This window comes from Hoplias malabaricus, chromosome X2 (genome assembly GCF_029633855.1).
Source record: "Hoplias malabaricus isolate fHopMal1 chromosome X2, fHopMal1.hap1, whole genome shotgun sequence".
NCBI lineage: Eukaryota > Metazoa > Chordata > Actinopteri > Characiformes > Erythrinidae > Hoplias > Hoplias malabaricus.
In genome coordinates this window covers 26,084,072-26,108,186 of record NC_089819.1, presented here as the reverse complement: position 1 = coordinate 26,108,186, position 24,115 = coordinate 26,084,072, and the positions used below count along the sequence as shown (strand labels likewise).

Below are 24,115 nucleotides of genomic sequence, written 5' to 3'. Positions count from 1 at the left end.
AATGTAACGCCGCGTGCCTTAGACGCAGACCGCAGACTGTGATTGGTCAGTAGTGGGAGGGACATTGTTGAAGTTGAACTGAAGAAGTACAGGAACATGAGCTCCTCTCCTCCACAGACAGCAGCACATTGACAGACAGAGACCTCCTCAGTGTAGAGTAAGATGTTTGTGATTCAGCTCCTACTGGTGTGGAGGTGCTACTGCAGGGCACCACAGACACCCAAAGCTGAATATAAACAGGCTGTAGTTTGTCAGTCTGTAGTTTTAGATCTATCTCATATAAACACGATGACACCTCGTCTCACTCGGCCACGCTCCAGCTGAGGGTCTGGAGGAGACGAAGGGTCACGCAGTTGTGCTACACGACCCGATCGATACCAAGGACCTTCAGCCTCACGTGCGCCCGGTCCTTTCTGCACAGATTCTTCCGCATCGTGGGGCTGGACTTGAGGCGGCGGTGCAGGCTGCTCTCCACATCCCCAGAAACACCCTTCACATGGAGTTAGAACACAGTAGAAGCACAGAGTGCAGCGTTAGCCTAGTGACCCCGCTAGTTTAAAACAGCGCTATGTTGTCCTTACCTTCTTTAATACATTTGCAACATTGGCGTCAAGTGAGACATGGTCTGAGAGACAGAGCAAGATCCAGAGACAGTTTCAGCGTGGACAGTGTCTTGTGTATCTTTCTCCTTGGTGCCCCCCGGTGGATGTTTCCAGTCAAACAAGACTAGGCTCCTCCCCAAAAAAAGCTTGCTGATTGATTGGCTCTTTTTGTTGATGGGCTGGACTTTACCTCCTGCTGCGTGTCCATATTTTTTATCCAGTGACCGCTCTCGTTTATATCAGCTCTGTCTCCTCTGAACCTCTGCAGCTGCTGCGGTGTTCTTCAATAAAAGCCCATTCTTCCTAGAAGTGCTATGTTGTCATTGTCTTTTTCATATTTTGATTAACCACACAATGACTCTGTCCTTGGAATGAATAAAGACACTTTTGTATGTAAATAGTCACCTGTAATATGTAAATTATGTAAATTAAAAAGGATAAATACATGAAAATATAGCATTATTCTTTTTAAAATTACTAATTAATTTCCATGTATTTATTCTTAATCTTTTGTCCTGCACACTTCCTTATAATAATGAGGAACATATTATTTTTAAAATTTAAATTGTTCTATATTTTTAAGACGAAAAATTAATTAATGTAGGCACAAAAATAAATTTAATACAGAAAACACCTCAAACACACGTCGCTGGAAAAAGGGGCGTGTCTTTTGACGAAATGCCACGTAACAAAAGAAGGTGGCGCCTCGTCTTAGAAAAGAAGGCGCACCGCGGCCGCAGCTCGAGACGCAGCGAGAAGTAAATAATAAACAACAACAAACAGGGATAAATACATAAACGAGATAAACAAGTTTAAAGGAGGAGACGCTTCAGAGGATCACAGAAATAAAACCAGGCGCCAGAGGAAAGCGTGAGTACTTATTTTCAAAATAAGAGTCCTCCATCATTTTAAAATATGTATTAATTAATAAACAATAAAGTAAATATGTAAAACAGCAAATAAACATCATTACAGATTACAGAGGTTGTAACAGGCAAATGGTCTACCCTTTGTTTTTTTTTCTCTCCAGGTTCTGTGTGCAACTCTTCCGTTCCACCTTAAATATCGCACCAGTTACTGCACCGTTTAAGGTGGAATGGAACAATTCAAAAGCAACCTGGCGAATGAGCAGCTAAATTTATTCTTAATGTTTTAGAGAATCGTTGTGTGAATGTGGTCCTTATACGCGATTCGGTCTGATTATTAGTTTAATAATTATTGTTATTATTTCTGTAGATGTTTGTTTGATGCAGTCCACAGCTGATGCTGCTGCTGTTGGGAAACAGTGCAAGTGCAAAACAGTGTATTTCTATTAGATTGAGGCCTTTTAGAGCACAAATACAGACTGAAGTGTAAATCACTCGTGAATAACTGTGTGGTTTAATTTTCCAAAGCTTTTTGTTTATTCTAGTTTTGAGGTTGTGATAATTATATAAAAATGTGGTGGCATTTTCCATCAAAATCACAGTGATATTTGTGTTAGAATGAATAACAGATTTTAAGATAAAATGATGCTTTAATTCTGTTTCTTTGGGACTGTTTTGCTACAGTTTTCCTCCATAATAATAATAATAGTAACTTTTTCATCACATTCATTTTAGCTTCATCAGAAAATAAACACATTTAACCAGTGTCTAAAGCTGAAAACTGAAATCCAGCACAGTTTCCTAATATTCTGTGGAACGCTGAGCCAGAGGTTCGAGGTTCGAGCTGGAAATGATCCTAAATGCTAGATTTTCAAAGCTGTAAACAAGACTGTGGAGTCAAAGATTAAGGGTTTTAACTAAAGTGAGAACTAAAGGGGCCCTAAAACAGAGCCCTGAGGAACACCACGCTGCTCTTTTGACTAGGTACGCTCCCAGTTTGTTCTGACAAATATTAGGGGTCTACAAACCAGGTCAGAACCTGTCTCTCTTACCCAGGGACGCACAGAGCTGTAGTTTATTGAGACATAAGAACAGTTTATAAACATGTGGTTGTGTTTCAGATGAAGGTTTTTAAAGTGTGTTTCACAATATTGTTTTAATGTATTGTACCTAAGATACTGCTGTTATATAAACAGTTCCTGGGACAGAATCATACCAAATGTGCCCAGTGTTTTTCTAAAGCAGCTGTGTCTCCATCAAACGGAAATGTGGACAGTTTTGTAAATAATAAATAAAACATGGTGAGTTGTTTACTTGGTGAATAACAGCAGAATCAGAGAGAAATGAACACCTCCAACAAACAGCTGTTTATAATAAAACACCTATCAGCCAGAACATTATAACCACCTCACTGTTCCCCCCTCACTGTCCCCTCTCTCAGCTCCAATGTCCCCTCACTGTCCCCTCTCTCAGCTCCAATGTCCCCTCACTGTCCCCTCTCTCAGCTCCAATGTCCCCTCACTGTCCCCTCTCTCAGCTCGACTGTCCCCTCACTGTCCCCTCTCTCAGCTCCACTGTCCCCTCACTGTCCCCTCTCTCAGCTCCACTGTCCCCTCACTGTCCCCTCTCTCAGCTCGACTGTCCCCTCACTGTCCCCTCTCTCAGCTCCACTGTCCCCTCACTGTCCCCTATCTCAGCTCCACTGTCCCCTCACTGTCCTCTCTCTCAGCTCCACTGTCCCCTCACTGTCCCCTCTCTCAGCTCCACTGTCCCCTCACTGTCCCCTATCTCAGCTCCACTGTCCCCTCACTGTCCCCTATCTCAGCTCCACTGTCCCCTCACTGTCCTCTCTCTCAGCTCCACTGTCCCCTCACTGTCCCCTCTCTCAGCTCCACTGTCCCCTCACTGTCCCCTATCTCAGCTCCACTGTCCCCTCACTGTCCCCTCTCTCAGCTCCACTGTCCCCTCACTGTCCCCTCTCTCAGCTCCACTGTCCCCTCACTGTCCCCTCTCTCAGCTCCACTGTCTCATCTGTGAGGACACTGTGGGACAGGTGTACACTCTGCTGTACTCTTACTGTAGCAGGTGTAAAGGGCAGGGTGTGTGTTCTGTGAGGTTTAAAGTTGCTGTGTGTGTAAAGTCTCTGAGAGGACAGAGCTGTCGTGTTTGTGCACTGAAGTGAAGTCAGCGGTTAGCATTCGGGGAGAAAGGTGAGCCGTAGAGGAGACACGGCTGAGACATGACTGTCAGCGAAATACAAGCTGCTTTTAAACGTCTCGATAAAAGGGCTTTCATCAGTGCCTCGGTGTCTGAGGTTAGGCCCTGCCTCTGAGGAGGTTTAGAGGGAGGAGAAGGAGCCTGGAGTCCTTAGGGACACTTTAATACTCTTCTGTTGCTTTGACCCTGTGTTTAAGATCATTGTCATATTTCTGTTCGGGATTCAGTGCTGTTCCTGCTGCTGATCTCTCACAGCTCTGTAACGACAACCAGCTCCTCACTCTAACACACACACACACAGACACTCTTCTCTGTTCTCTCTCTTTCCCTGTTCTTTTCTTGTCATTCTGCTTTTCACTTCTGTTTTCTTTCTCTCGTCTTTGTCTTCGTCTTTTGTGTTTTTTGTCTTCGCTCTTTCATTTCCCATTTTCTCATTCTCCGAGCTTCTGCCTCTGTCTCTCTCTCTCTCACACACACACATACATACACACACATATGTACACATACACACACACACACACATGCATTGTCACACACACACGTACGTACACATACACACACACATATATATATACGTACACACACGTATACATGCACACATACGTACACACACACACACACACAAATTCAAGGTTCAAATTTTATACATTTATTATTTCTTTTAATGTTTAACATGTTCCTTGACTCCCACTGTTCTTTAGATTTCTCTTTTATCATCAACATGATCATTATTATTATTATATGTTATTTCCTTTTAAATAATCAATATTATTGTATTAATGCTTTGGCAAAACTGTATGTAAATATGGTCAGGTCAATAAAGCTTATTGAATTAGAGAGAGAGAGAGAGAGAGAGAGAGGCAGAAGCTCTGAGAATGAGAAAATGTGAAATGAAAGAGCGAAGATAAACAAAACACAAAAGACGACAAGTGGAGAAAGAATAATGAAGGAAAACAAAAGAAGAGAAAGACGAGAGAAAGAAAACAGAAGTGAAAAGCAGAATGACAAGAAAAGAACAGGGAAAGAGAGAGAACAGAGAAAAGTGTGTGTGAGTGTTAGAGTGAGGTGTTTGAGTGTGTGTGTGTGTGTGAAAGAGATAAAACCATATATTGAACCATAACCAGTTTAACTCCAGTGAATAACCCCCTGTCATCGTCCTCTGAACAAAGGACACTGTACAAAAGGTTTCATCTTCATCAGCAGAACACGTGTGTGTGTGTGTGTGTGTGTGTGTGTGTGTGTGTTCATTCCATGAGCTGATGTTGATCCTCTGAGTGAGGGGTGTGTTTTGCTGCTGAAGGTGAAACCTTTGTACAGTGTCTCCCTCTTTTTATTGAAGAGGAGAATCTTCTCTAAAGTATATACTTTTTTTGGAAAGTGTGTGTGTGAGGGGTGTGTTCGCGAGGAGTCTGTCCAATCACAGCGCTGGACCCGTGTTTATGTGAGAGCACTAAGACGAGGTTAAACTCAGCAAAACAGACACAACGAGCGCGGAGAAATAAGAGCACTGAGTAAAAATGGAGAAGAACGAGAACAGTGAAAATGGCTAAAAACCAGAGCTTCTGCTCCTCGCTCCTCACTGCTGTGCGCTCGGGGTCGGGGTGAACAGCGAGCGGCTCATTATCATTTAAAGGAACAGGTGCTGAAAGCGGGCGTTCTGAACAGGGGCTGTTTACACAGGGGGAGAACACTGCTGTGGGGTTTGGACCAAATCGTGGGGTAGAGGTTGATACTCAATTAGATCATTTGTTAAAGTCATTTGTTGTTGGGCGTGAGGCCAGTGACAGGGGGTTATTCACTGAAACTCTGGGGAGAAAGGTGTGTGTGTGTGTGTGTGAGAAAGAGATAAAACCATATATTGAACCCTAATCAGTTTAACTCCAGAGAATAACCCCCTGTCATCGTCCTCTGAACAAAGGACACTGTACAAAAGGTTTCATCTTCATCAGCAGAACACACCCCTCACTCAGAGGATCAACATCAGCTCATGGAATGAACACACACACTCACATATATATATACACACACATAAATACTTATACATACACACACACACACTCTCTCTCACACTCTATCTCTCACACACACACACACTCCAGCCTCCTTGTTCCACACTTTCTCTCTGATGTTAAAGTGTTGTTGCAGACGTTGGTTTGGTATGTTCTACCTCTTCTCCATTCTACCTTACAATCTCAGCACACACCTCTGACACGTTCTCTGTGTGTGTGTGTGTGTGTGTGTGACGATGTCTGCCTTGCACCACGTCTCCTGTAAAATAATGATGTCAAGGTTTTTAATACATTCTTTAAAAACAATGCTCAAGTTTTTAAACCAAAAGCTGAAGAGTTCAGTCCCTGAGTGAAGTCCCTCACTGAGAGTGAAGCCATGTTAGGTTTATATTTTAAGACTAGATTGATTCTTATAAACAATGTACATTTACAGATGCACTTCTCCTGGGGCTCGTGAGTCTGTGCAGTTTTAGTCTGGAGCAGATGTACTGATCTCACCCGCCTGAGTGCGGTGTGATCCTCTGAGGGCGGTGGCGTAGCTGGACCTCTGCTGAGGCCTGTGCTGCTGGGAGAGTGAGGTTGCCAGGTCTCTGCTGTGAGTGCTGGGCTGGCAGTGGGGTGACGTAGCGCTGCTGTGGGCGGTGAGGGCCTGCTGGAGTATGCTGGGCTGGTTGGAGTGGGTCGCGACTGTGTGGCCGAGGGCTCTGGTACCGGACGCTCTCCTCTGAGTTCTGTGGTTGTGCGTGTGTCGACCCAGTGCCGTGTTTTCAGTGTTTTGGCGAACTCTCTGACACTGTGTTTGTTTAGTTGGATGTGATCATAGAGTTGGTGTGTGGAGAGAAGAACACACTCCTGATTAACCCCTTCATTTCAGCTCAGGGGGACGCTGTGTGTGTAGTGAGTCTCTCTCAGAGAGAAAATACTGAGAAATAGTGTGGAATAATGGAGGGAGGAGGAATATATGTGGAGTTCTTTGTTGTTCAGAGATGCCTTCCCTGATGAAGCACTTCTGGCCTCTGGAGGAGTGTAAAAGAGGAAACCGAGTGTAAGCCAAGTGCAGTGTTCCTCAGGGCTCTGTTCTTAGACCCCTATTGTTCTGTTTATTTACAGCCCCCAGGACACAAGCTGAAATTCTCTCTCTCTCTCTCTCACACACACACACACTGTTCCTTTACACGCCCATTCCTCAATTTCCTGCAACTCTTAAGAATAAGCACTTTTGGTTTCATAAAGACTTTTAAAGGACCTTTACATCACGTGATGATTCTTTAAATGGTTCTTCAAACTCACATCTTTTTAAAAAACACGTTTTTTTTGGAGCCAAAAGTGCTTCTTTTAGAGCAGTGGTAATTTATTACAATTCATTAAGGTCCTTTTAAAGAAAATGGTCTCAAGCCAAGGTCCAGAACTTAATGTGTAACCTGCAGATGATCAGTGCCACATCCTTAAAGTAGCCTCATCATTAGAGCGTAATTTTATGATGAATTTCAAACCAGTTACATTTAATAAAGAGATTTATTAATAATTATAAATAATAATAATCTAAATAAAATGTTCTTTTCTCATTTCAAGTTCATTAAAATGTACAAATAAAACAATGATTTAAAGTAAATACATGTTTAAATAAAGTCCCTAATGACTTTTGTAGTTGCAGTTGACTTTACTGCTTTTCCATTAGCAGCGATCTGATTGGCTCTTACTGCTGGAGGGTGGGACTTTCTCCGTAAACAGAATCCATGTTCAGATTTATGAGAATTTCAGCCCGTAATCGTTCCTTTATTATTAAAGTCTCTGGTTTTAACTCGCACCGCACCGTCGTCCCGAAAGTGTCCTAAAGAGCTTTGATCTCGTCCCTCGGGCTGTTTTTACTGGCCCCAGGACAGCGGCGTCTGGACCCTGCCCTGTGTGTGTCACTCAGTGGAGTCACAGCGCTCGTCATAATGCACAGATCTGATTGGCTGAGGAGCCTCACGTGTGATCTGCAGAAACACATGTGATTGGTCGGTGAGTTTCCTGGAGCGCTGAACCTGCACCGTAACGACTAGAAGAGTCACACCACTTCAGACACACACTCTGTTCACAACTAAACAGCTCTTAGTGGTTTATCAGCTACAGGTCCAGGTCAGGATCGAACAGAGTCTGGGTCTGAACCGGGACCTGTTCCTGAGCCCTGGTTTATGGCACCGCTCAAAAATCCTTTGCAGCAGCTTTATTTGGAATAGAGCTTAGAACTGGTGACCTTCCGACCCCAGGCTCCTGCTCTGACCCTAAGACAGTGACGGCTCTGTTTCCTCCTGGTCACAGTTGAGGGAATGAGAATCACGGTAAACACACCTGAGTTTACCTGGGATTAACTGTCCACAGCAGATCAATCAGCAGAGAGTGGCGTGGTGTTCCTCAGGGTCTGGTTCTCGGGCCCCTGCTGTTCCCTCTGTATTCACACCCCCAGGACACATCCACCCTGAGCACAGTTACCTGCTGGTGTCTCCCTGCCCTGTGGGCAGAGCCAGGGCCAGATATTGGCTAATGACGGGTTCTGCTGTGGTGAATGAGCTCATTCGTGTTCTGCTGAGTCTGGAACACAGGGCCCTTCTTCTCGGTCGGGATCAGGTTTAAACACAGGCCCCATGTCCTGGGGGGAGTATGTTCGGGCGGGGGTCAGCGGACCACATAATTACCTGATAATTTCAGGTTAAAGTTGCTGACTGTTGACTTGGATAACGTCACTTTAATTTCGAGTTAAAGTGAGAAACTCCAGCCAGGTTCTGTTTTATGAAAATAATGAAATAAGTTACGTCTTTTCTCTTACTAACGGCCTCCTCGCTTTACATCGACTTTAAATATTTTACATCCGTTTACATTCAGAGTAAAAATTCACTTCCTCTAAACTGAATTAAATTAAACCAGACACTAAACTAAACTCACCTTCCTCCAGGAGTTTTACTATTTTTTTTTTAACCTTTTTATAATTACTCATTTATAACACTGTCTGTCTCTCTCTCTCTCTCTCTCTCTCTCTCTCTCTCTCTCTGTCTCTTTCTCTCTGTCTGTGTCTCTTTCTCTCTTTCTCTCTCCCTCTCTGTCTCTTTCTCTCTGTCTGTCTCTCTCTCTTTCTCTCTCCCTCTCTGTCTCTTTCTCTCTGTCTGTCTCTCTCTCTTTCTCTCTCCCTCTCTGTCTGTCTCTCTCTCTCTCTCCCTCTGTGTCTCTCTCTCTCTCTGTCTCTCTCTCTGTCTGTCTGTTTGTCTCTCTCTCTCTCTCTCTCTCTCTGTAGGTGATATGGCTAATGGCTGCAGTGAGCTGACGCTGATCGTGTTACTGACCCTGGGTCTGTTGGGAGGGGTCAGTGTGGTCAGTGGTCTTGGAGATCTCTCCCCAGCGCTGGTTCTGCAGGATCTGCTCAGTCGCTATGGAGACAACGGAACCATCTCGGTTCCACAGCTACGGGTTCTCCTCACGAAGCTCAATGCTCAGAATGAGACAGAGACGAGGACGAGGGCAGAGCTCAGCAGCTCCAACCACTCCACGTCCACGGTGAGTCTCTGAGGGACACTGAGCGGGACGCGGTGCTCCGAACACAATGTCAGGAACTCAGTTCCAACCGCTTCAGGTCTTATTGGCCTAACCGTATAAAATACACAGGACCTCCTCACAGCACTGTGGGGACCCCATACCTTACTCTCCACACACCCCTCATTTCTGAGTGTCCTCTCTCCCCTCGGAGCTGAGTTACAGGGCGACACGGGACAACCTTCAAGACCCTGATACGTCATCAGAACACAGTAGAATGCTGCAGTAGAATGTAATCGCTTCACTATTTAAGGTGGAACTGTAAATTTACAGCTAACCCCCGAGACCTCAGCTCCTCGTGCTGTTTTCTGCTCGTTCTGAAGTAAAGGCCATAATCCACTGACACTACATTAAACTCAGAGAATACACTGGGGCTCATAGAGTTTACAGGAGGAAACACTGACACCTGTGGGGTTCTTTCGGCGCTGCGCAGCGTCTCGCCGCTGATTCACAAGGTGTCAGTAACCCTCCGCTTGGAGCATGACTCTGAAACATCTCACGGGACACGGGGGGTGCAAAGGGGTTGGCACTGACAGAGCCTTCAGAAAGGTGTGTGTGTGCGTGTGTGCGTGCGTGTGCGCGTGTGTGTGAACGACAGTGCTGTGTGCAGTGAGGCTGGGGAAGGGTTCCGGAGTGTACAAACTGTTCCTGATCTCAGGGTCATTGATACGGCGCCACGTTAAAGACAAACAGACAACAGAGAGGTCACAGCGCCCAGACCCAGAGTGAACACACACACCTCATTGTCTACTCATCACTCTCAGTGAATCTCTGGAGGGTTGAGCAAGAGTTATGTCTCTGTGGAGGGACAGTATCAATATCTCCTAATAACTCCCCCCTCCCCCTCAGGGACACGAGCCCCACAGCAGTGTTCTCCCCCTGTGTAAACAGCCCTGTTCAGAACGCCCGCTTTCAGCACCTGTTCCTTTAAATGATAATGAGCCGCTCTCTGTTCACCCCGACCCCGAGCGCACAGCAGTGAGGAGCGAGGAGCAGAAGCTCTGGTTTTTAGCCGTTTTCACTCTGTTCTCTTTCTTCTCCGTTTTTACTCAGTGCTCTTATTTCTCCGCGCTCGTTGTGTCTGTTTTGCTGAGTTTAACCTCGTCTTTGTGCTCTCACATAAACACGGGTCCAGCGCTGTGCCATTCTAAAGTCTCTGCACTTGACGTCAGAAGCGGAGCAGAATCAGAACGGCTCGTTTTATCCTGTGTTTCTGACTCAGGCAGCGCACAGAAAATTGACTGGGGTCTTGTTTCACAGTGTGTGGGTTGGAGGGCTCCAGATTCACATTTTAATGTGAACATGCAGTGAACTGTGTGTGTGTGTGTGTGTGTGTGTGTGTGTGTGTGCAGTGTCTGTCTGCAGGTGTACTGGAGGTCAGTGGTCTGAGTGAACGTTCCCGTTTGGACGGTCTGGGTCTGAGGGACTTCTGCCCAACAATTTTGCACCAATTGGACACGAGAGCCTGCAGAACCCAACAAAACCAGGATCTAGAACCCAGCACCCGACCCAGTGATGCTGAGGGTAAGAGAAAACACACACACAAGCTTTCCTCCTGAACTGAAGAGGTTAATCAGGAGTGTGTCTCTCATCACTGCAATCTCGGGTCCTCTGGGAGACTTCACACTAGACACTAGAACACAGTTCCACTGTTCCACACACCAGAGGAACCCCATCACTCCAGAGAACACAGTTCCACTGTGGGGTCTCTGTCCCCCTCTGGTGGTGGTGTAGGGGTTTACAGGGTGGTGTTCTGTTCGTCTGTGTGTGTTGTGTGACAGTGAGTAGTTAAACAGTAAATTGTGGAAATGAAGAGTGCAGTTTTCCTGGGGAACGCAGGAATGGAGTCCAGTGCTAGACTCTTTGAGGCTGTGAGTACTGTGAGTTACCTTTAACTCCGGCGAGACCCTTAGAACCAGAGCAGTGTAATTCAGGTCCGTAGCTGAGGTCTCTATCAGAGTCCTGACAGGAACCATCACTCCAGCAGGGGGCAGCATCCCTCATACTGAGATTATTACCTCACACAGATTCATACTGTATTTTCTGCACAGTTACTGCAGTGATGAGGATCACTCTCCTGTTTAATGTCCAGGGTACGAGCAGGGGTTCCGAAACCATGGAGTGCTCCCCCTGGTGTGCCGGGGGTGTAGGGAGTGGTGCTGTAATGCTGTATCCCTGCTCTAACCTGTCTCTGACTTTCCACAGCTCAAAGAGGAAGATGTTTTTCATTGTGGGGTGGTGTTTTAGCAGCATCTCATCCAGAGGGTCTTCATCAGTGTCTCACACACTAACCTCACGAGGATGATGACATGTTGTGCTCTAATAACTGCTTTAATCATTACATTACATCAGCAGCAGGAGACTGTGTTTATCTCTTAAATAACATCATTTACAATACACACACACACACACACGCACATATAATTGTGTATACATCTGTGTTTTTGTGTGTGTGTGCGCAGTGTGGGGTTATTCAGTTGGGATTTTGTCTGTGTATGTGTATAAACCTGTGTGTGTGTGTACAGTGTGGGGTTATTCGGTTGCGAGTGTAACCGTGGTCAGTGGCTTTGCACTGACCGGTGTGTTTGTGGTTCCACTGATGAGGACCCAGTTCATGCGAAGAGCTCTCGTCTTTTTCATCGCTCTGTCCATTGGAACACTGTTCTCCACTGCCATCTTCCAGCTGCTGCCAGAGGTGCAATACACACACACACACACACACACACACACACACACACACACCAACCAAACAACTAACATTTCTACAACTAATGATCCTGTCAATGGGGAGTAGACATGGAGGTGTCGTAACCAGGGAGATGAGTGCAGCAGAACCATGGAGCTGGGTGTAGTGTAACTGTAGAAACAGCTTTGGTGATACTATGGGAACAAAAGTCCTATAACCATGGAAACTTTGTTGTACCTGTGGAAATGCATGTGCTGGGAACATAGAAACAAGAAGTGTGTTACTATGGAAAGGAGTGTGATGTCTCTATGGAAACAAGGGTAGTATCTCTATGGAACAGAATATGGAAAGGAGTTTGTCACTGTAGAAACTAGTGTAGAACACTATGGAAACAAGCGTAGGACACTTGAATCATGTGTAATGTCAATTTGGAAACACTTGTGTGGTCTCTATGGAAACATGTTTAATGTCACTATGGAAATTAGTGTAATGTCACCATGCAAACCAGTGTAGGTCACTATTGAAACAAGTGTAATGTCACCAGAGACAGTGTAGGTCACTACAGAACTGGGTGTTGGTCACTATGGGAATAAGTATAGGGTTTCTGTGGAAATGAGAGTCACTATGGAAACTAAAAGGGAGGTAGGCCTCTATGGAAACGTGTTTGTCACTATGGAAATGAGTGTTTGTCCCTATGGTTACCAGTGTAGGTCACTAAAGAAACCAGTGTAGGTCACCATGGAAACTAGAGTAATGCCACTGTAGACACCTGTAGATCACAATGGAAATGAATTTAATGTAACTATGGAAATGAGTGTGATGTCACTATGGTAAAAAGTGTAATGTCACTCTAGAAATGAGTGTCGGTCACTGTAGAAATGAACGTAGTGTTGGGTTTCTATGGAGGCAAGTGTAATGTCACTATGGAAACTAGTGTAGTTCACTGTAGAAAGGAATGTAGGGTTTTTCACAGTACCAGTTCTGTTTACAGTTGTACTGTGTTCGGTTTAAGAGCCTACCAGAGTTCTGTGTTGGTTCTATTATATTTCTGTTAGTGTTTTTGTTAAGGTGGTTCTGTTCAAAGTTTTGCTACATGTGTTAGTGGCTCTGTCCTGGTTCTTTTACAGTTCTCCTATGGTTCTGTTATGATTATGTTAATGGTTCTGTTGACGGTCCTTTCTCAATCACTGCATGAGGTTTTAAAGATGGTTCTTCTCTTTTCCTGAAATCCAGCTCCGGAACCACAGATATCCAGTTTCACACCAGAGCCCTGAGGCTCGGAACTGATCAGAGTGATCGGGAACTGATTGATCACTGCTCGGCTGATTGATCTGTGATTGGAAATGAGGGTATGAGGGGTGATCTCTGATCAGTTACCGATTGCTCGATTGATCTCTGATCGTCTGTTGAATTTGAAACTGAATTCACTTTGATGTTTGTTGTCATCCTTTTCTCAGGATCAGAATTCCACATTTTACACTAACTACCACCCCCCCAACTCTCTCCTTCTGTCTCTCTCTCACTCTCTCTCTGTCTCTCAGTGTGGGGGTATGGGTTCCTGTGTGTTACGGTGATTTCTCTGTGCTCTCTCTTTGGGGCGAGCGTGGTTCCGTTTATGAAGAAGAAGTTTTACAGTCGCGTGCTGCTGTATTTCATAGCTCTGGCCATCGGGACGCTCTACTCCAACGCCCTGTTCCAGCTCATCCCTGAGGTACCGGCCTGGTTCTGTGCCCATCCATGGCCTTTCTGGACCTCAGTTAGAGGGTGGTGGGTCAGAGCAGAGGAGACGCTGAGGAACTCTGATAAAAAACACAGCTCTGTCTGAGCTCAACACTGGGGTCCGAATGCCGACCTGAGGCGGGTTTAACAAAGATAAACAACAATAAACACTGATAAACAATGAAAAACAACAGATAATATAGACAAAAAACCCAATAAACAAAAATAAACAGAAACAACCATAAACACTGATAACAACAATAAACAACAAACACAGATAAACAACAATAAACACCCATAACAAACACTGATAATAAATACAAATAACAAACATGATAAAGAAAACAACAATAAACACTGATAACAATAAACAGTAACAGAGATAGACAACAATAAACACTGATAACAATATACACAGATAAACAACAATAAACACCCATAACAAACACTGATAATAAATACAAATAACATAAACACAATAAAGAAAAATAAATATAAACAACAATAAACACTGATAACAATAAACACAATATACACAGATAAACAACAATAAACACCCATAACAAACACTGATAATAAATACAAATAACATAAACACAACAAAGAAAAATAAACATAAACAACAATAAACACTGATAACAATAAACACAACCATATACACAGATAAACAACAAAAAACACCCATAACAAACACTGATAATAAATACAAATAACATAAACACAATAAAGAAAAATAAACATAAACAACAATAAACACTGATAACAATAAACACAACAATATACACAGATAAACAACAATAAACACCATAACAAACACTGATAATAAATACAAATAACATAAACACAATAAAGAAAAATAAACATAAACAACAATAAACACAACAATATACACAGATAAACAACAATAAACACCCATAACAAACACTGATAATAAATACAAATAACATAAACACAATAAAGAAAAATAAACATAAACAACAATAAACACAACAATATACACAGATAAACAACAATAAACACCATAACAAACACTGATAATAAATACAAATAACATAAACACAATAAAGAAAAATAAACATAAACAGCAATAAAGACTGATAACAATAACAGATAGACAACAATAAACACTGATGAATGACAAACATGAATAAATGACAATAAACACAGATAAACAACAAAAGACAGCTATAAACAAACATGGATAAACAACAACAAACATCTATAAACAAAAATAAACCATTTTGAATACACACCGCCCGTCTGCAATCAATCACAGTCCCACGGGACACGGAAAGGGAGGAGCTTCTCACGTCTGCAGAAAAAAGTCTACACTTATGAATGTTTATAAATGGTTTAACATTGGTTAATTACATGGTTATTACTTAGGTTGTAAACACTTTTAAGGTCACTAATAATCATCTGTAACACAGAGACAGATTCTGAAAGTGATGCGAGGTCCAGATCATCCCCGACTTAATGTGTTGATTTTAGACTTTCTACAGGTGATTTTTAACATAAATGTAATAAAACATGTTCACTGTAGTTGTTTAAATACAACATTACTCTTAGAATTAAGTACAAACTACAATATCGTTTGATGTTTCACGGCTGATGGACTGTTACGCCATGTTGAAAACAGTGTTTATGTCACGATTGGGCAGTTCATGTTCGACTTCAGCTTCAGAAGTGGTTCATGTGGCGACACCTGGTGGGGAACTTGTTTTTCTGATAAAAGCAACACCACTTGAAAGCAGCGTAACTGAAAATGTCCAGAAAGGCAGTAAACTCAGACCTGAGAATGTGAATTTAGTCATTTCACAGGTTCACATTATTATTAATGTATAAAAAGACAATATCACAGGTAAAAGGTTCAAAGCATTAACAAATCCGTGCTGGAGCTGACAGGGTTAATGTCGACTTATGGAGGGAAGGATTCAGCGAGAACTGAGGTTTAACTGTATATGGATGAGGGTTCACTTTTTGGCAAACAACAGCTCACTGTTACACTTCCTCTATCTGTGTTATAACTGATTATTAATGACTATTAATGTCTTTACAACCTCATTAATTACCTTTAATAAGCAGACATCAAAACCATTTATAACCCTTTATAAGTGTTGACTTGTTCTGACCTGAAGCTTCTATCGACTGTTAATGGTTGTATCTGATGTACAGTTAGAGCAGAGGCTGTTATTTATGACCTACACTGTGCACTATGCAGTGTGGAGGGAGAAATTTGAATTTGAGGCTTTGGAAATATGGACAGTGTTGTAGCTGTAGTTTAGTGTGTCATGCGTTGTCATAGCAACCGTTCTTCACATCCTGTTAGTAAGAAACTAGCATCTTAATATTGTGTATGCTAGCCGACAAACTCTTTTAAGGCTACTGCAGAGTGTACATAATGTAGAATTAGCCTAGTACATTATAGGAATGCAGCCTCTGTGACAACACAGCTTTCAAAATAAAAGCCCTGAAATTTATAAGGTTTTAAAGCCATGAGGTGTGTGACCCTGAAGGTTTCAGCTCAGAGATAATGTGACTTCCATCTCCTCCTTGGAGGGGGGTGGAGATGGATGATAAACGCAGAGAGGGATAACCAATAAATAAAACTTAACGGCGTCAGTCGAGGCTCCGCTGTGGAACCGAAGTCAAACTTTCAGAACTGAAGACCCTCCCTGGACCTCCACCCACCCCCATAAACAGGACCTCAACACCACCCCCGCTTACCCCCCGCCCCACACTGTAGCAGCCGGACACCTGCGAGGACCAGGACAGTTCCACTCTGTAAATATCTAGAACTACAGAACAATCAGATCCTGATCAGATCACATCAGATTACCACCTCTTTATCAATCTCCTTTGATCTTTTTCTCTTTGTGTTTTTTATCAGAGCTCGATTCATTCAGATTTAATCACTGCACGTTATTCAAATGATCATTCATTAATTAACATATTTAAATTGGGATCGTGTCTCAGAGTCTCCTCTGTCCAGACTGAATGGGGGGGTGGGGGAGGTACTTGTTTTCCTGAGGTAAGCCTTGATCTAAATGACCTTTGACCCTTTCCCTTTTGACTTTAAGTTCCCTGGAGTTTAAAGAATATTTGATGAAAGAAGAAAATTTTTCATCTTCCTTTTATTTCAGACGAGTCGGGTCTGAACAGATTTAGGACGAGGAAGAGAAAAGAGGGATGGAGGGAGGAGAGAAGAGGGATGGAGGAAGGAGAGGACGGATGGATGGAGTGGGAGAGAAGAGGGATGGAAGGAGCAGAGAAGAGGGAGGAAGTGAGACCATTTGAAGAGGAAGAGGGAAGATAAAGGAAGAAAAGAAATAAAGGACATAGGGAGAGTCCAGGTGTTTAGCGAGCTCAGGTGTTTAGCGAGCTCAGGTGTTTAGAGAGCTCAGGTGTTTAGCGAGCTCAGGTGTTAGGCGAGCTCAGGTGTTTAGAGAGCTCAGGTGTTTAGAGAGCTCAGGTGTTAGGCGAGCTCAGGTGTTTAGAGAGCTCAGGTGTTAGGCGAGCTCAGGTGTTTAGAGAGCTCAGGTGTTAAGAGAGCTCAGGTGTTAGGCGAGCTCAGGTGTTTAGAGAGTCCAGGTGTTAGTGGTTCCAGGTAATTCTGGGTGGTTAGACTAACTCAAACATCACATCCCCCACCCACCATCACACTGTTGTTGTTGTTGTTGTTGTTGTTGTTGACGTTGATGACCTGTGTGTGTTCCTCAGGCGTTTGGCTTTGATCTGATGGAGAGTGACTACGTGTTTAAGTCGGCTGTGGTCTTCGGGGGTTTTTACCTTTTCTTCTTTACTGAGAAAGTCCTGAAGATGATCCTCAAACCCAAGAACAAGGTACACATACACACATACACACACACACACACACACACACACACACACACACACAGGAGCGACTGCCCACTAAAGTCAACAGCTTCTTCCACACCACAGGCTAAAGTCCACAGGGCAGTGCGGCCCGACATCATCCTCTCTCTTGACATCTGGGTCAGACCCGGAGTACCGAGCCGTCAGGGACTGAGGGGTGTCCAGAGAACGGAAATGACCCCAGGGTCAGTGCAGTGTTGGGAGGAAACTGGGGAAAATGTAGTCCCTGACTGACCTTTCTGGCTGTGAGCGGAGGGTTGTGTGATTATCGCTTCATTCACAATATCATCATCATTTCTAAACCGATATAAAACCCCAACATGAAGCTAACAGTGACATTCGGACTTGTTTACGTTAATGACGTCCTGCAGTTAGCCGTAACACACCACACGCTCTTTACACGCGGCGTTTAGACACAGTGAAGTACGGTGGAGAGCGGCTCTGAGGCAGAGCAACCTGCTCCAAAAGGGCAGTGGCTTCAGTCGTGTGGAGGGGGCGTGGTCACAGAATATCAGACGTACAATAAACCACGGAAACACAACTGATCTGTTCCACCTCCTCGAGCAGAAACACCCGGCTGAGGACGAGGAAAATCAAAAACACTGTTAGAGTTCAACAGCCAATGAGCTCTGACCCCAGCAGAGACCCTCCACTGACTCGACTCAGACGCTGTTCTGTGTGTGTGTTATTTAATGTGGAGGTTAAAGGGCGGTCTGTGTTCACACTGCGTCCTCTGTGCTTTGGTCGTGTGGTAGATTTAGATTCTACATTCTTTATTTTACAAAATCACAACCTTAGTAAGTTACTGTTGTTTACAAAATAAACAGTTCTTTACAGACTTTATTTCTCTCTTCTACAAAGTTTGACTTTGTTACATCTGTAGAAACATGTAACTTTTAAGAAAAACATTAAATATTACTATTATTTCTTTAATATCTTTGAATCAGTGAATATCATTTATTTTGTTGCAGTAGTGCAGGGGTGTCAAACTAGATCCACGGAGGGCCATGTGGGGTGCAGGTTTTCTTTCCAACCATGCAGAAACCACACCTCATTCCACCTGTTTTTAATCATTGGATCTAATCAGTAGATCTTGACTTTCAGTAGTGTGGGGCTTTTGCGTGGTTGGAAAGAAAACCTGCACCCACACGACCCTCCGTGGATCTAGTTTGACACCCCTGCTGTAGTGTGTTATTAAATAAATAAAGAGAGAGGTTTGAAGAAACTGGTGAACACCGCCCTCTTTTGGACAAGAACGTACACTGCAACTTTCACCAAACTCATCTCTGTTTTCTGTTTTTGCTCTCTGCCCTTACTCTCCTCTCTTCTCTCTCTCTGTTTCTCTCTGCCCTTACTATCCTTTCTTCTTTCTCTCTCTCTCTGCCCTTACTCTTCTCTCTTCTTTCTCTCTCTCTCTCTCTCTCTCTGCCCTTACTCTCCTCTTCTTTGTCTCTCTCTCTCTCTGCCCTTACTCTCCTCTCTTCTTTCTCTCTCTCTCTGTCTCTCTCTCTGCCCTTACTATCCTTTCTTCTTTCTCTCTGCCCTTACTCTCCTCTCTTCTTTCTCTCTCTCTCTGTCTCTCTCTCTGCCCTTACTATCCTTTCTTCTTTCTCTCTGCCCTTACTCTCCTCTCTTCTTTCTCTCTCTCTCTCTCTCTCTGCCCTTACTCTCCTCTCTTCTCTCTCTCTCTCTCTGCCCTTACTATCCTTTCTTCTTTCTCTCTCTCTCTGCCCTTACTCTTCTCTCTTCTTTCTCTCTCTCTCTGCCCTTACTCTCCTCTTCTTTCTCTCTCTCTCTCTCTCTCTCTCTGCCCTTACTCTCCTCTCTTCTTCCTCTCTCTCTCTCTGCCCTTACTCTCCTCTCTTTCTCTCTCTCTCTCTCTGCATGCTGGGAGTGGGCGGAGCGTTTGTGAGTGTGTGAGAGCGGTGGTGTGTGTGGCGTTGAGCTTGTGCTGTTTTTCCTTTTTGATATTTTTTTCTTAACTCTGGTGTTTGGTTTTTCCGAAGTTTTCACACTTTATTCTAAGCACTAGGGTTATCGATAATCCGCCGCGTACAGTGTGGGGCGAGTAATGGCCTCTCGCTTCGCGGCGGCAATGCCGTCTCTCTCCCGTGCGAACGGGTTCAGGTGCGTTCCCCCGGCCCAGGCCTCGGTGGAGAACATGCTGCTCGCGGTGGGGGGGAAAGTCGGGAATAGTAAGATCTGTTCGTACACCGTGTACGCGACCACGGACAGTCTAAAATGTTTTCAGTGCGGGAGCAGTAAGCATAAGCGGTTCGACTGCCCTTTAAACGAACAGAGGGCCGCGCAGGAGGACCAGGCCTCTACTGCAGCTGAGACGAGTGTGGTTCTGGAGAAGGGTGCGGTGAGTGACGCTCCTGTGGATGCTGGAGAGGGCTCGTCGGGGACTCTAGCTCCGGAGGCAGGTCGTGGACAGGAGGTGAGTGAGCGGTTGGAGGGCAGTGTTGAAGGTAATGGGGATGGTCAGGTTCAGGCTGAGCAGCCCAAGGTTGGGCAGGACGGTGAAGGACCTACCACCCTTATTAGTGAGGTAGGTAGTGAGTTGGTGGCTGGTGCTCAGGGGGTAGAGGTAGTTGGTGATGGGGTAGATGTTGTTAAGTCTAGTGAAGAGGTGAGTTTGGGACCTGGTGGTGGTATGGATTTGGGGGTGATTCGGATTAGTGATCAATTGGGGAGTGGAGCTGATTCTCAGGAGAACGTGGGGGTGAGAGGTGGTGTAGTCACAGGGGGTGAGTTTATTGATCAGGTGAATATGGAGATTGTTTGTGGTGTGGATGTAGGCAATGAGTCTGGTGTTGAGGTGGGTGGTGGTGTAGGAGCTCAGGTGAGTGGAGGTGTTAATGCTCAGGTGAGCGGAGGTGTTAATGCTCAGGTGAGCGGAGGTGTTAATGCCCAGGTGAGCGGAGGTGTTAATGCTCAGGGGAGCGGAGGTGTAGGAGCTAAGGTGAGCGGAGGTGTTAATGCTCAGGGGAGCGGAGGTGTTAATGCTCAGGGGAGCGGAGGTGTAGGAGCTCAGGTGAGCAGTAATGTAGGAGCTCAGGTGAGCGGAAGTGTTAATGCTCAGGTGAGCGGAGGTGTAGGAGCTAAGGTGAGCGGAGGTGTTAATGCTCAGGGGAGCGGTGGTATTGGAGCTCAAGTGAGCAGTAATATAGGAGCTCAGGTGAGCGGAGGTGTTAATGCTCAGGTGAGCGGAGGTGTAGGAGCTAAGGTGAGCGGAGGTGTTAATGCTCAGGGGAGCGGTGCTATAGGAGCTCCAGTGAGCAGTAATGTAGGAGCTCAGGTGAGCGGAGGTGTTAATGCTCAGGTGAGCGGAGGTGTTAATGCTCAGGTGAGCGGAAGTGTTAATGCTCAGGTGAGCGGAGGTGTTAATGCTCAGGTGAGCGGTGGTATAGGAGCTCAAGTGAGCAGTAATGTAGGAACTCAGGTGAGCGGAGGTGTTAATGCTCAGGTGAGCGGTGACTCTGAAGAGGCTGGACCGAGTACTGCAGGTTGTAGTTTTCAGGTGCTGGTACCAGAAGGTATCAGTGAATCTCAGTCTGGTTCAGCTTTGTCTCAGGAGGAGGCTATGGAGGTGGCTATGGAGGAAGCTATGGAGGAGGACAGAATGTCTGAAGTGTCTGATTTTGGAGGGAGTCAGTCTGGAAGTGAAACGTTGTACTCTGTGGAGCAGATAAACTCGTTTTTAGATGTTACTAAGGGCAGACCTGTTGAGGTCAAGGATTTTTTCCCTGACCTGGACAAGTTTGTGTGTTCAGTTTTAATGGCACAGAAGACTACTAGTTACGACATTCTCTCGAAACAAAAGCGTTTCCGTTTAAAAAAAACTCGTCACTGCGATCAGGAAAGTAAAAGGTGCTAAGTCTGGTGTGTCTCGTACCATTCGTAAAAATGTCTGAACACTGAACACGTAGGAAGAGGGTCCCTCTTAATCTTTCTGCTTGTTTCCTGCTCTATTACTGTCTCTCTCTCTTTTCTATTATCATGGGTTTTCTAAGGGTGGGCTCTTTAAACGTTGATGGTTTTAGAGACAAAGATAAACAGGCCCTTTTTTATGAATTTTTTTCCCTTAAGAAATTAAATATATGTTTTTTACAAGAGACTCATAGTGATGCCGCTTCAGCCTCTGAGTGGGGCCTGTGGTGGAAAGGGGAATGTTTTCTAAGCCATGGTTCGAACGTTAGCGCAGGGGTTGCTATTCTTTTCTCTCAGTCCACTAGAGTGAGCGTACTGTCTGTAGATGAAGTAGTAGCTGGACGACTTCACATGGTTAAAGCCAGACTCAGTGATCATGTTTTTATTTTTATTAATGTGTATGCCCCAAACAGAGGTGCAGAAAGAGGTGAGCTGTTTGTGAGGCTGGAGCAGTTACTGCAGTCCCTACCTTCAGACGGCACTGTTGTGTTGGGAGGGGATTGGAACTGCACTCTGGACTTTGTTAATGATAGAAACGGTGAAGAGCCTCATCCTCAGTCCGGTCAGACTTTGGCCACAGTTCTATCTGGTTTTAATTTAGTTGATGTTTGGAGGGAAAAACACCCTTCTGTCAGACAGTACTCCTGGATCAGGGTTTTTGAAGGGGGTGTGTATGCGGCCCGTTTGGACCGTTTTTATGTTTCTGATGGTGCTCGGAATATGATCGGTCAGTCCACCATTCAGCCCACCTCTTTCTCTGATCATCATTTATGTACTGTGGTCTTTTCTGTTGCTCCTCAGACCTATGGCAGCCCAATGTGGTATTTTAATAAGACACTTTTAGCAGACAAATCTTTTTGTGATCATTTTAAACTGTTTTGGGGAGAGTGGGTCTGTAAAAAAGGTGACTTTGTTAACCTTCTGCAGTGGTGGGAAGTGGGGAAGTCCCAAATTAAAAACTTTTGTCAGGACTTCACCGCCTATTCCACCTCCAAACTGAGGGCGGCAGTGAGTAAACTGGAACAGGACATTTCTAATATACATGACTTCATGATTCTACAGAATTCACTGGATCTACGGGCCGATCTCACAGCAAAGTTACAGGAACTGAGTGATATTTTAAAGGAGAAGGCAAAGGGAGCTCTGGTACGGTCCAGGTTCATGTCGGTGCGGGACATAGGTGCTCCTACTGCCTTCTTTTTTAATCTTCTCATCCACACAAGTGTTTGGTGTCTGTCCGTAAAGCTGATGGAACCATCACGGCAGACCCAGTGGAGGTGAAGAGACTGGCTGTGGATTTTTATACCGAACTGTACACGGCAGGTGCTCGGGATCAGCAGTGCTCCGCGACCCTGCTCGAAGATCTCCCTCAACTTGATGAGCACCACAAGCAGGACCTGGATGCAACTTTGACGTTTGAGGAGCTCACCGCAGCTGTCACTCAGCTGTCGTCTGGTAGAGCGCCGGGAATCGACGGTCTGCCGGTGGACTTCTACAAGGCTTTCTGGGGGATCCTCGGGAGGGATTTGTACGAGGTTCTGATGGCCGGCCTCAATGCTGAGGTGCTCCCAAGTAGCTGTCAGCGCGCCGTTTTATCCCTCCTCCCGAAGAAGGGAGACCTCTGCTTTTTAAAAAACTGGAGACCCGTTTCACTGCTGTGTTCAGACTATAAGATACTTCAGATACTCTCCCGCTGTATTGCAAAAAGACTCAAAGGTGTTTTAAGTACGATTGTTCATGAGGACCAGTCTTACTGTGTGCCTCGACGCTGCATATATGACAATCTGTTTTTAATCAGGGACTTGTATGACTATGCAAAAATGTTTCATTTAGAGTTTGGTTTTTTATCATTGGACCAAGAAAAAGCATTTGATCGTGTAGATCACGATTATCTTTTTACAGTTTTACATGCTTTTGGTTTTGGTGATGTTTTTATGTCTTGGGTAAAACTGCTCTACTCAGGGGCCTCGTGTCTGATTAAGGCGGGAGGGGGTTTGAGTATTCCTGTGCCTGTCAGTAGGGGGATACGGCAGGGCTGTCCTTTGTCTGGGCAGCTCTACGCACTTGCAGTGGAACCCCTTCTGATTTTAATTAGAAAGAGACTCTCAGGTTTAAACATTATGAACGTTTTATATAAAGTCTCTGCCTATGCAGAGGACATAACGGTAATAGTAAAAAATGACCAGGATGTTATATCCCTGCAAGACACTCTAAATGTTTACAGCAAGGCCACCTCTGCCAAACTTAACTGGGACAAAACTGAGGCTTTGTGGCATTGCGTCAGCTTTGTGGCACAGGTTCACTGTTCTCAACCCACCCAGACAACTGATCGACGACATCCAGAAAATACTTGTGAACTTCTTCTGGTCGGGACAACACTGGCTCAGAGCAGCGGCCCTGTCTCTGCCTGTACAGGAGGGGGGACAGGGACTTATTGACATCCGGTCCAGAATCGCAACCTTGCGTCTACAGGCTGTGCAGCGGTTGCTGTACGGAGGAGAGCGAGGCTGGAAGGTCGTGGCCTGTGCTCTATTGCGGCGCGCTGGTGGTCTGGGGCTGGACCGGCATCTGTTCTCCCTTCTGCTGGAAGGGGTGGATTTGATGGGGCTGACTTCATTTTACACAGCAGCGCTGGAGGCA

General features: G+C 44.9%; 1 protein-coding gene across 1 annotated transcript in view; it reads left to right on the top strand.

Moving 5' to 3' along the window:
- Window positions 1–1,314: 1,314 nt before the first annotated feature.
- The window catches only part of LOC136676310 (metal cation symporter ZIP14-like), a 38,940-nt gene continuing 16,139 nt past the window's right edge, over window positions 1,315–24,115 (top strand). The window contains exons 1-5 of the mRNA XM_066653209.1: window positions 1,315–1,472; window positions 8,966–9,225; window positions 10,614–10,785; window positions 13,489–13,658; window positions 17,387–17,509. Coding sequence (XP_066509306.1) covers window positions 8,971–9,225; window positions 10,614–10,785; window positions 13,489–13,658; window positions 17,387–17,509 — 720 coding nt within the window. The 5' untranslated portion in view covers window positions 1,315–1,472; window positions 8,966–8,970. The remainder of the gene's footprint in view (window positions 1,473–8,965; window positions 9,226–10,613; window positions 10,786–13,488; window positions 13,659–17,386; window positions 17,510–24,115) is intronic.